General features: G+C 39.4%; 1 protein-coding gene across 3 annotated transcripts in view; it reads right to left on the minus strand.

The window, feature by feature from the left end:
* Positions 1-3887: 3887 nt before the first annotated feature.
* Positions 3888-12948, minus strand: part of xxylt1 (xyloside xylosyltransferase 1) — a 41457-nt gene continuing 32396 nt past the window's right edge. For all 3 annotated transcript variants that reach the window (XM_053634533.1, XM_053634534.1, XM_053634532.1), the window contains exon 5: positions 3888-6331. In XM_053634533.1, the coding sequence (XP_053490508.1) occupies positions 5935-6331 (397 nt within the window). In that variant the 3' untranslated portion in view covers positions 3888-5934. The remainder of the gene's footprint in view (positions 6332-12948) is intronic.

Raw genomic sequence — 12948 nt, forward strand, 5'->3', positions numbered from 1 at the left:
TTATTTTAACGGTATTATTCTAGTTATTTTAAATAGGTATTAGTAGATTTAAAAGTACGCCTAGCCGTAAAACACTTGCTCAAGGCAGGTAGGTCTTGATTTATTTATGATCATTTCTTTCCCAGCATAAACTAACATCCCTTACAAACTTACATGGGTTAGGGGTTAGCACGTTCGCCTCACACCTCCAGGGTCGGGGGTTCGATTCTCACCGTGTCCCTGGTTCCTCCGGGTACTCTGGTTTCCTCCCCCAGTCCAAAGACATGCATGCTAGGCTATGCATTGGGTAGTGTATGAATGGGTGTGTGAATGTGTATGTGATTGTGCCCTGCGATGGATTGGCACCCTGTCCAGGGTGTACCCTGCCTTGTGCCCGATGCTCCCTGGGATAGGCTCCTAGTGACCCTGAAAAGGATAAAGCGGTATAGAAGATGGATGGATGGATCATGTCTGTAAAATAAATAATTAAAAATAATAAATAAATCAGTTGAGCACAAAGCGAGTTAAAGCTGATTTTATCACGGTAAAGCAGCATCTCCAACAAAGCAAAAACAACTTTGCTCTGAAATTCTCAGATGTTTATTGCATTGCTTTGGTCATCCATATTCTGAAGTCTCACATCCATCACACTGTCGGAATCACTTTCGTGGCTTTAATATTTTATGGCACATTACAAAATAAACAACTACATTACCATTATATTCGTCTTTCAGGCCAATATTACCATACCGCTGGGTGAAACAACATTTGCAATTCAAAAGGGAAATAAAAAAAGTGTAGCCATTACAACACAGGAACACAGCTGCGAATCTTTCTGTGTAATAAATGGCGTTCTTGTATGTGGGGGAAAATGTACTTTTTAACTTCAACACTGGCAATCAAATAGTTTATCTTTTGTATCTGTACGCGACATGTAAGAAATGCTTATCCCGTGTTGCTTAAATATGAGGAACGCAGGGTATGTTACTGAAAGCTTTGTCTTTTTTCCAAAAAGATTCCTCCCTAATGGAAAAGTACAATCTCTCCCGGTGACGTAAATAAGCTGTGATTTTTGGTGATCTCAATCTGACGTGGCTGACCTTTTAAAAAAAAAAAAAAAAAAAAAAAGGAAAGAAAGAAAAAAGTAGAAACTGATACCTGCTGAAATATTCTCCTTTAAGGATGAGCATTTCTCATTCCTCATAAATGTTAAAATGCTCAGCTACAAGACCTGAGAGCTTAATTCTCTGATGACACACACACACCGACACGACAGTTACTGTAGAGGGGACGACTGGACCTTTCTAGCTCGTCACAAAAAAAGTGATGACGTCAAGCTGGTAGATTAATAAGGCTATGCTGAAACACATGCACGACTAGATTAACCCATCAAAAGGTTCATCTTTAAAGCACAAACTAAACTCGGATGTTCAATATCTGCGATGCTATATTAAATAAAGGCATTACCACCATGAACATGTCTATCTAAAGGGTTCAGCAGTTTTTTTTCCTCAAGAAAGGGAAAAAAAAAATAGAGAAACAACTACTACGAAAAATGTCAAACACAAACAGCCACCTCTAACTCTAAAATTATTTTGCAACAGATTTTTCTTCTGGATTTTATATTCAGAATTTCTTCTGTGCAAATTCATAAATCATTGAAAAAAATAAAAAATAAAAAAAGATGGACGTATTCCCACTACAACTGACGGGTTACAGCGTATTCGTCATGTCCGTTTTCCATAATGGATACTGAGGGGTTTGGCTCTCCTTAGTTCCTTTAAATTTCTTGCTTTTTAAACAGTGACTTAGCTGTGTACACTCTGCACACCTGCAACATTACTGTCTCCTTATACAGGACATAAATTATTATTATTATTATTTTAAAACAGTGCTTCAATTATTTTATCCTGGCTATCCAGTAGGGTCTCTTATCTGAATTTCACAAGGATGATTAACTTTTCAAAAGGTTAGGTTCCCATTTACATCCATCTTCGATACCACTCATCCTTCCTTCAGGGTCACGGGGAACCTGGAGCTTAGCCCAGGGAGCATGGGGCACAAGGCGAGGTACACCCTGGCCAGGGTGCCAATCCATGGCGGGACACACTCACACACCCATTCATACACTACGGACACTTTGGACAATCAGCGTGCATGTCTTTGGACTGGGGGAGGAAACCGGAGAACCCAGAGGAAACCCCCACAGCACAGGGAGAACATGCAAACTCCGCACACACAGGGCTACGGTGGGAATCGAACCCCCGACCCTGGAGGCGTAAGGCGAACGTGTTAATCACTATGCCACCATGTGCTCCCTTATCCCATGACGAGTGCATGTTGTTCAATTCACTAGCTCACTGCAGCTCACTCAGGGTTTTAGAGCATGGAAAATGCAAAATATGGTCTCAAAAAAAATCGGTACAGAATCCCTGAATGTTTTTTTTTTTTTCCCCCAATTGCTGATCATTATTTTAAATCACTAATCTGTTATTAAGATGGTGTTGGTAAGCATTTCTAAAAGATGGCTGGGAGATTCCTATTAAAAATGATTGTTACCCTCACCTTTAGAAAATACCACTCTATTCTACCCTTCATATTTTATCTGAATACACGTCCTTATTGGTTGATAATGCGTCTTAGAAATATATATTCTTTTATAGATTTATAGGCCAAACATCAAAATACTGACAAATCAGGCACTTTAATGTAACCTTAGGGTGGGGGGAAATGTAGGTCAGCGATGTAGGTCAGTGTGCTAGAATAAAAAGGTCCTTCTAAAAAAAGTCCTTCTTTGAAAAGGTCCTTCTTCTTGTGGAGGGAAGAGACCTTTGCAGCATGGTTCCTCTGATTCAAGAAGAAGAATGTGCAGGCCAGAATATAATCATGTAATTATGTAGTGTCTGTATAGAGGAAGACTGCATTAAAGCAACAGCTTACACTCGCTTACATTTTACTTGTTTGGAAACCTATTGCTTTTGTTTAGATCTTTAAGGGGGCAAAGCACCACATGCTTGGAACGCTCTCGTTTTCATTCTAAAAACCGTCAGTCATACTTACGCTCTCCAGCTACTCAGGCAAAGGACTGAGCCCCATTTTCATGGGGCATCATGCTTTAGCGCAGCATTTCACCCCATTACTCTGCTCCCTTGCTTATTTGTGAACAAATTTGCAATCTGGAACATTTATCTCCATTTACTACACAAAATATGCAAACAATATGCGAACTAGTTCTATTTGTGAAGGGTGCTTGGACCCCGGACATCGCTGCTTGTGGTTATACACTGTTTGTGTTACAGACATGACTGAGGGCTCAAATCGACCGGATTATTGAGGAGAGATGTGTTATGACTTTATATGTAAACCAGACTTACGAGGTTTGAACCACGGACAATTTTTTTTTTTTTTTAATTTTAACGTTTTTGGCCCATAGAGAATGAACGGGGAATAAAACACGGGTGTCACAGCTCGGACATCGTTCGGCTGACATGCTCATATCCCATATCATACATTTAGGGAGTAGAGCTGGCTTTTCATTTTGGTATGAGCCTACAAATGGCTGACATGTGTGGCCCTCCTATGAAGACTTCCTCATGGATTGCAAAGTATGTGAACATGGAGTCAGCGAAAACAATATGGTGGACCAATTCCACGACGCTACATGATGATGTGATGACGATTGCCGAGCCCTATATATTTTATGATGAAAAACTGAATAATAAGCTGGGACTAAAGTGGTCTGGCAGAAAAAGTATATAAAGTGATACTCAATCTGCCATACAAACACGATCTTTGTACATGTAAAAACTTTAGTACAAATTAGGTTGCCTTCTTTAACACTCTTCGTGGCTCCATTGAGAGTGAAAACTCCCCCACAAAATTCAATCCACTTGGTGCAAAAATCTCACACTTACACAGTAAAATATACCGTTGAGCAAAGCGCTAACAGCTTAGAATTTTAATATTCACTTTACAATCAAAATACAATAAACATACTGTAAACAATATGAAAAAAAAAACAAGAAATGAACAAGTGGTCATTATGAACATGATACAAAAAACGTGTATCTAGAAAATCCTTTTTGATTACTGGAATGCTGAAAGAATTTTTTTTTTTTAAAGTGTGGCCCCCTCTTCCCTCGACTTTAGGTTATGAACTCATGAATAAACTGTTCTGTCAGGGCTATAACAGCCAGGAATGGATACTTATGACTTAGGGTTAGATGATGATGATCAGAGTCCTGTATTGTACCTCATCATATTGTATCGTTTGATACGAAGCTCTCCATTTGATACGAATCTGTGTATCGAACAATACGTTCAACAAACAGCATAATAAACTAGTCAAGTCGTTATATAATATCCCTAATATTATATGAAGCGTAATAAACATTTAAACTTAATCTAGCCTACAATTCTGTTTTTTTAAATGAGCTAATACAACCATCCAAGAGTAATACAGTAGCACACTAGCTGGTGCTAATACCACTGCATCTGTGCTGACATCTCACTCTCTCTGGCAGATTCACACAATATAGTGGGGAAAGCATGATGCAAAAAGAAATTTGAGTTACAGAGGCCTTTGTGACTTCAGCGCTATCCTGAGAATCACAACATGGTTGACGGTTTCATTCGCCCCCGATCGTTTTGAAACAAGGTGGAACAATTAAGTAGGTTAAAATGCGTCTCTGTATTCCAAACCTTTTGGGCTAGTTTCTGGTCTCTTCCTTTGAACTGCAAATGGAAACCTATTATTCAGGCAATACTTATTTATGCTGTATCGAAAATGTATTATATTGAGGACATGACCGTATCAGACTGTATCAAATTTAAATATCGTACTCCTAAAGAGTAGTTTACCTGAAAGAGAACTCCAGTGTGGATTATCACATAACTTGAGACTCTGCGGGAAGTCTGCCAAAACCATCCTTGCTTAGAAAGCGCTACTCTAGCATATCTAACACAATGCCTGCTCCTCATACTAAGCGGAAGTAAATCCTGCTGGAATATCTGGAATCCCAATTCCCACCCATGGCGCATGCTGGTGCATCTCACTAAGAACGGCTTTTTCTGGGAAACTAGCCATACACCAATCTGCCATGTGTTAAAAACATTTTGGCTTGTCTGCTCTGTTTATTTCCTGTGATGCCACTAATTCTTTCTAATTTTCAATGAGAGGCATGAACTTGCACAGAGCAGGAGAAAGCTTGGAGCTGACTAGCAGGATTTCTGCTAACTGAAAATCAGGTCAACATGCTTTACTACTTCACTCATGAATCCCTCCCTGAAACACCAGCGCACTGGTGGGGTTTCTACTCTGCTCTTTGCTCTAAAAACAACTGTTGGGTGCTATTATATTGCGGTCAAGACCGCAATGCAAAACCTGGTTCTCGGTGCCAGTAACGTGAAGAGATATTGCGAGTGCCAGCACTCTCCAGTTTTTCTGGGTGCAGTCAGCTGTATGGAGAAGTCAGTGTGAACTCAGACCTCCACCTGCATCATGGGGCAGCAATCAAAGAGAACTGATTGCTCCTCACCTTGGCATTTGAAAAAAAAACAAAAAACTGAAGCTTGAAAATACGTAGCCAGATCAGACACCGCAGCATGGGACGTCTCCACAAGTTCAGATTAAAAGCAACGTTACATTATTTATGCTGAAATGCAAGGGACACAACTATTTGGCTGGAATTCATTCCAAAGATAAATGAATAAAAAGAGCAATGCACGTAAAGTGGTACACTGTTTCAATGAATCAAGGCATAACCTAGTCTCTTCTTCTCGGAATCTTTTTTTTTCCCGCCATTTATCTTAGTCTATTACAACATTATCTATTCAAAGTAAAGCTTGAGCATGTATACTCAACTCATTGGGTTGGTCGAGCAACACAGAACCTTGCATGTAAATGAGCAGAATTCTCTCAGATGGTTCAAACTGTATAAATACTCCTTGTAGGTCTCAGTCAGCGGGTATAGGAGTGTTGCAGTTTCCATGGTAAATGTGCACGGGTCCATCGCAGCGGAAGTACAGATGAAATACATCTCCATAGCCGTGGTCCCTCCACCAGGTGCACAGTTGGCGGTTCCAGCCACAGTCAAGGTGGTGGAAGAGCTCCGGATGCTCCATGCCGATCATGGTGAAGAAGTCCTGATCGCCCAGGTGGCCCCGGAAGTGATATTTTTCAGTGAGATGGGCGACATGTTCAGGCTCAAGGAGGCGGTTGTAGAGCGCAGAGCGACGCATTGTCTCCAGATTCAGCAGCATCACACCGCTGTTGAACCCGGGCAGGCCATCGGGAGGGGGATCGCCCACACCGGATTTGGGGTTTTCCTTGCGATACTGCCAGAAGGTGTGTCTACAGAAGGGGGCACACAAAGACATACAAAAAAAATAAAAAGGTGATAATGCAGGAAGCCTTATCATGATCCAGAACCCTGTCCACACCACCGTAGTTCTTTCTCACCCCTTCCACTTTGCAAATAGTCAGGGAAAAGTTGGGTAATGGATTTGACCTGTTTATACTGAAGTGGGTTGATATTTAGTGAATATTCACAAAATTGGGTTGTACGAAATGGAACAAGTCATAAAGCGAGTGGAAATAAGTATTCCAACACTACTGTGTTTTGTCATTTAATATACTTCCAATGCAATCCAGGGCATCCACTTCAAAAATACACACATTATCTTTTGAACATATTACCTTATGAACAGAAAAGTATGACTTCATAAGCGTAAACAATGATATGTTTAAATGTTTTTTAAACTTGACGCTAATGGCGCCTCCATCACAAACATGTCTACAGTAGTTCTTACTGTTACTAATTTATATACCAGAACTATGGCCGAGGCATGAAAATAGAACCGATAGGAAACAAAGTATACGGGCAGCACAATTGACCAACATTTTGTAATTTGTTGCAAAGCTGTTGTTGGAAATTACAGGGTCTAGGCATCTATATAAGAAGTAATTTGCTTGTTGCAGCATTGAGGTTAAATTTTTGCCCATTCCTCTTGGCAAATCATTTTCAATTCCTCAGGGTCCCTCTGCTTCCTTCAAATGATGTACCCCAAGAAGCAGCCCCATATCATGATGCTCTCACCTCCGTACTTCACTGTGGGTATGGTGTTCATGGGATGAGCTGAATTATGGCCGAAGAGTTCTCATTTCCTTTCATATGATCAGAGTGCATAATTCCGAAAGTTTTGTGTGAGGAGGAGAAATGGAGATGACTGCAGTGCAGTTATTGTTGTTCCTGCTGCTTTCAGCTCATCCTGCAACTCTTTTCATGTGACTGCTGGCTTCTCTCTTACCTTCCTTTTATCATTACTCTGAGAGAACGTTGTGAATTCTTACATGTCTCACCTGTCTGGGGACAATTAGTTGTGATTGTGTTGTTTAATAATGTTGTCTCTTTACGACTTTAGGAAGCTCCTTCAACTTTACCATGATTGCTACTTGTTCCCATGCATTGGCAACGTCTTTGACGATGACACCAGGTGTAATTTGCATAAAAACATTTTTTGCACTGTTTTTATTTAGAATTTTATATATTTTTTAATGAAACTTTTACCTTTACCCCCTCCCCACCCCAAATCAATTTAGCTTTTTACACATATATTTGTTTATTCTTACGAATGCATACTTTTTTTTGTTCATATTTATAAGTAACAAAAAAAACCCCACACACATTAATTGGGTCAGTGGTGGCTTGGCAGTTAAGGCTCTGGGTTACTGATCGGAAGGTTGGGGGTTCAAGCTCCAGCACTGCCAAGCTGCCACTGTTGGGCCCTTGAGCAAGGCCCTTAACCCTCTCTGCTCCAGGGACGCTGTATCATGGCTGACCCTGCGCTCTGACCCCAACTTCCTGACAGGCTGGGGTATGTGAAGAAAACAATTTCACTGCGCTCTACTGTATATGTGACCAATAAATACTCATTATCCTTATCATTACTCTGTGTGTATATTTGAAGTGGATACTTGCACTGGAAGTATATTTAAAGAGCACCTATTATGGTTTTGAAACGTGTCTAATTTTGTTTTAAAGGCCTCATACAATAAATTTAAATGCATCCAAGGTCAAAAAACACTTTGTGCTCATAATATAAATTGCAGCATTAGCTTTTCCCCCCAGTGTCACAAACAACTTGTACAATGATCCGTTCTAAAGGATTCAATCTAAACTCCACCTTCACTGTTGATTGGTCTACAGTGCTCAGCGTGTTTCAAAAAGGAAACGCCCACTAAGAGTTTCGTAACAAGTTTCAGCTCCGGCTGTTTGCGAGCAGCCGATGAAGACCAGAGACGGGGCTTTCGGTTCCAAACCTATGTGAGTCTGGAATTACTAATGACTTGTTTCAGGTGTTCAGAATCGCTTCCTTCTTTTGGGAGTCAATAACGCTTTGATTTTTTAAACTTTGCAGACGTATTTACATTCACAAAGAGATCTAACACACACTACATGAAAGGTAATATCTGAAAAACCATAATAGGTGCACTTTAAATAAATAAATAACAATTACAAAAGTGTCCGAAGATTAATTTCCCCTCACTGCACAGTGCTGCAATGAAGTCAGGACACAGAAACACAGGTATATTTCTGGAGCAAAATAAGTTAAAAAAAAAAAATCCCATTACATCAGCAGATTTGAAATGTCACACCCCTTTTCACCTCTGCACCTACATCGGTGCAGCACAGTAATTTATCCCCATGAAACTAGAAACAGAGCACAAAAGAAAAAAAATTGCAATGTGCCCAAGAAAACAGCAACAGGCCAGCATTAACGAGCAAATTACACTTGTGTCAGCATGAAAAGAGGGCCTCTGGTCCTACCTAGAAGTTTGGAGACCTGTGGTGAACACTGTAAGTGATCCAGACACTCAAACGTTTTCTTCCATATTCCCTATTACTAACCTCTTCTAAGCAATTGTAGTTGTTGTAGTCATATCTTAAGAGATTCCCAATATCAACCCACTGTCAATCAACATAGAGCTTTTTGTGTCCAACACTGAACAATAGTTCATGGTTCTTCGACAAAAGGTGGCGTATTTCTAAATCTTTGTAACAAATTAACTGAGAAATGAACCAATCACGATGTGCGACACATAAACTGAAGCGTTCCCTCCAACATCATGCGTCTCAATGCGCAGAATTAACCCTAAACCATGATGTAAATGAACTGGCTCTCTCGTGTCTCATATATATGATAGGATTCAGGGAACCTAAAATGAATAGCAGTAAACTATGACTGATAATACATTTTCATATTTACACAGAGCCCAAAGACTCCTACTACAACACCAGTATTATTTCAGGAGACTTTGCACGTTGGTTGCAGCCTCAGGAAATACCTTAGTAGGTATTAATAGAATCGATTTAAAGGAAGCCCTTGAAGTCAAGCACCTAAGACAAGTAAACAGGAAGAGGCATTCTGCCACAAAAATGCAGTCCAGGAACATTCAGAAATAGCTTTAAAATCTTAGCTGTGTCTTCGTAGGTTCTTCTGTTCACAACGGTAGCATGACATCCACTAGAACCAAAACTCTACATCGTTTATAATGAGGAACGCTCATAATGAGGCAAAATCTTTTTGATGTTGAGAACAGTCTCCACAGGAAATTTCAGAGGGAGTTCAGAGTTGCACTCTCGCTCTCTCTTTATCCATCTCTCAAAGGAATGAGTGTGTGTGTGAGCTGAGGAAACAACAAAGCAATTGCTCAGGCTGTTTCTAAGGGTAGATTCAATTGGCAGAAGAAGAGCACCAAGGCAAAAGTGCAGGTTTTATCTTTCTATCTCGGATTCCAATTCATCAGGTACTTCTAACGGTGGCCAAGCAAAATTACTAATGAAATAGCTTGCAGTCGGTCATGAAATGGTGTTCTGGCGTATGTCCACTTTTCAAAGAAGCTGCAACTCTAAAGTGTTCTTCATGTCCCCCCCGGGGTCCTGCATATGTCTCTACACCAAAGGTTTTCTCTTTCACATAATAGATTCAAAGAATAACCATTAATTTTTTCAAAGAACTGTAGAGGAACCAATTGTTTCCCATAAAAATAAAAAATAAAAAAGAGACACATAGCTTCTTATTTTAGTAAAGCATACAACACAAGTGAAGATACAATATAGCAAAAAGATCTTCGGTACGTACAGTATCTCACAAGAGTGAGTACACCCCTCACATTTTTGTAAATATTTGATTATATCTTTTCATGTGACAACACTGAAGAAATGACACTTATAATGCAGCTCAGTGTCAGGGTCTTGGCAATCTTCTTATAACCTAGGCCATCTTTATGTAGAGCAACAATTCTTTTTTTTCAGATCCTCAGAGAGTTCTTTGCCATAAGGTGCCATGTTAAACTTCGAGTGACCAGTATGAGGGAGTGTGAGAGCGATGACACCAAATTTAACACACCTGCTCCCCATTCACACCTGAGACCTTGTAACACTAACAAGTCACATGACACCAGGGAGGGAAATGGCTAATTGGGCCCAATTTGGACATTTTCACTTAGGGGTGTACTCACTTTTGTTGCCAGCGGTTTAGATATTAATGGCTGTGTGTTGAGTTATTTTGAGGGGACAGCAAATTTACACTGTTACACAAGCTGTACACTCACTAATTTACATTGTAGCAAAGTGTCATTTCTTCAGTGTTGTCACATGAAAAGATATAATGAAATATTTACAAACATGTGAGGGGTGTACTCACTTTTGTGAGATACTGTATGTTCTGTGTTGTTCTTTAAGACATTTCAGCTTTAAGGCAAAATTACAATAATTACTCCACTTGAATGAATTGCACAGCAAATACTTTCAAAGGCTTAAATACCAAACCTGTGTTTTTGGTACTGAATGGGAAAAAAAAAAAGACTCCCTACACTCTGCTGTCAAACTCATGTAGCTAGCAATATAGCTTACATGTTTAAATTACTGTCAAATTTTGTCATTAATATGACCTGATAGCAGTGTTTTTCATACATTTTTACACAGGTTATGGGCAGATCACCTAAATATAGAGATAACTGCCTTAGTGTCTGCCTTAGGAGCAAAAATCAGCCATTTTCTCTAGGTAGGAGGGGTGGCATACATTCTCTCCCCTATCAATCGCAGCCAGGGGCATAGCCAGACCTTTTACAATGGGGTTGCCAGGTTAGACCTAATGACTCGATTGGGGTGGCAATCGAGGGTGGGACAAAACAATAATCTACAACTGTACAAGTACGATCCTCATCAAACTTGTCCTCCACTGCTCTAACACAATGTCCTGCTTTTCCAAGACAGCACTGGTGAGGACTCTTGGTTTCTTTCCATATTTTGACCTTTTCAGATGCCATGACTGCACTGGTTATGCTGCTAAATACTATGTTTTAGTCTTGTAGATACAAATCAAAAATACTTCCACTTCTGCCCCTGAGAAATTCCTCTTTTTTTTGTTTGTTTAGTAGTCATTTTGTGCTGACCTCTTTGTGAGTTTTGCCTTTTATGGAGTCTTGTGGGCGCCACTAAATGCAAATCAGCTGTGCCGTGAATGCACCCAGTAATTGATGGGTGATTAGCATTTATCAACATCCTAAACTTTTGTAAATTTGGAAATTTTAGTTTGGTTTCACTTCTGCAAACGTTTACACATCTTTAAAAATAAAAGATATTAGTCAATTTAATAAACATGCATCTGATGTGTTGATAAATCAAAGCCGTCAACACTCCCCAACAGAGAGGATCTTCAGACCGAGAGCAAACACTGGAATACATGCACTGAGTGTATATCTCAAACATTCTTGACAAGTTAATAATAAACCCATCAATTTCAAGTCACAAACTTTACTGATACATTACTTACATTATTGGAAATGACATACATTGCTGGAAATTAAGTCACTTTTTTAACAGACAGCAAACGCATCATTTGTGGGATAATGAGTAATTGGTTAACTGCACTCATAATAAATAATAAAGAAATAAGATATAATAACAACTAACTTTTATAGATTGTACAACAATTGTTGCATACCTATATTTAACAAAGTACTTTTTTTTTTTTTGGATAAACCTGTGTTTTGTTTGCAATTGTTTGATATCCATGAAAACAGAGCATTTTTGTGATTTTTTTTTAAACAAAAGAGCAAAAGGTTAAACAATAAAGACAATTTATATTTACCAAGGGTGCCAATATTAGTGGAGGCCACTGTAGAATATGCTTAATGAACCATACAAAATCAAACCGACTCATTTTTACATGTTTACAGAAAGTAATCTTAAAAATGTCCAGTGATACCCAAGGTTGTTTCTTGACAATAATTGCAATAAAACATTTAAACATGACTAACTTTGGAGAACATGGAGAACTACAATTTTATGCTGAGTGAGGCGAGCTAGTAAGTGACATGATGAACAGACAGAGTCTGACAAAGCAGTGTACTCTGAAATTCAGAGCTTGTCTATAGTGGCTTGAGCAACAGCAATGTACTGTACTGTACTTTTTGACAGACATCAACACATTCTGTTCATGTTTCTGATTCTGCGATCCTACCATTCAGAAACTCTTCTCCAAAAAAGAATGTCTACCAATTACCCCACCAAGAGATTTGGCACTGAGCTGCTAGGTCATCACTGAGCGTTTGCTCAGTGTTCAGGCCAAGGCCACAAGAACAGAATAGTGTGTACCACAACTAAAACATGACATCTGATTCTCACCGCAGTGTTCTCTGCAGAGAACAGCATATTTGCCACTCGTGTGTACTTATTAAAGTTATCTTCAGAGAAAGACCTGCCACACCAAGAGAAAGCAATGTGACATGATGTGGTGCTTTTAAACGAGACTTGAATTGACACCTTTAATGTAGGAGTAAAAACTAGTGTGTGTGTGTGTGTGTGTGTGTATACATATTATATAATTAAGAAATAATTTACGTGTCAGTAATGTCATACACCTAACTTGTAAATGGTGTTTCTGTGAAAAGCCTGACTACGC

This window comes from Ictalurus furcatus, chromosome 10 (genome assembly GCF_023375685.1).
Source record: "Ictalurus furcatus strain D&B chromosome 10, Billie_1.0, whole genome shotgun sequence".
Taxonomy (NCBI): Eukaryota; Metazoa; Chordata; class Actinopteri; order Siluriformes; family Ictaluridae; genus Ictalurus; species Ictalurus furcatus.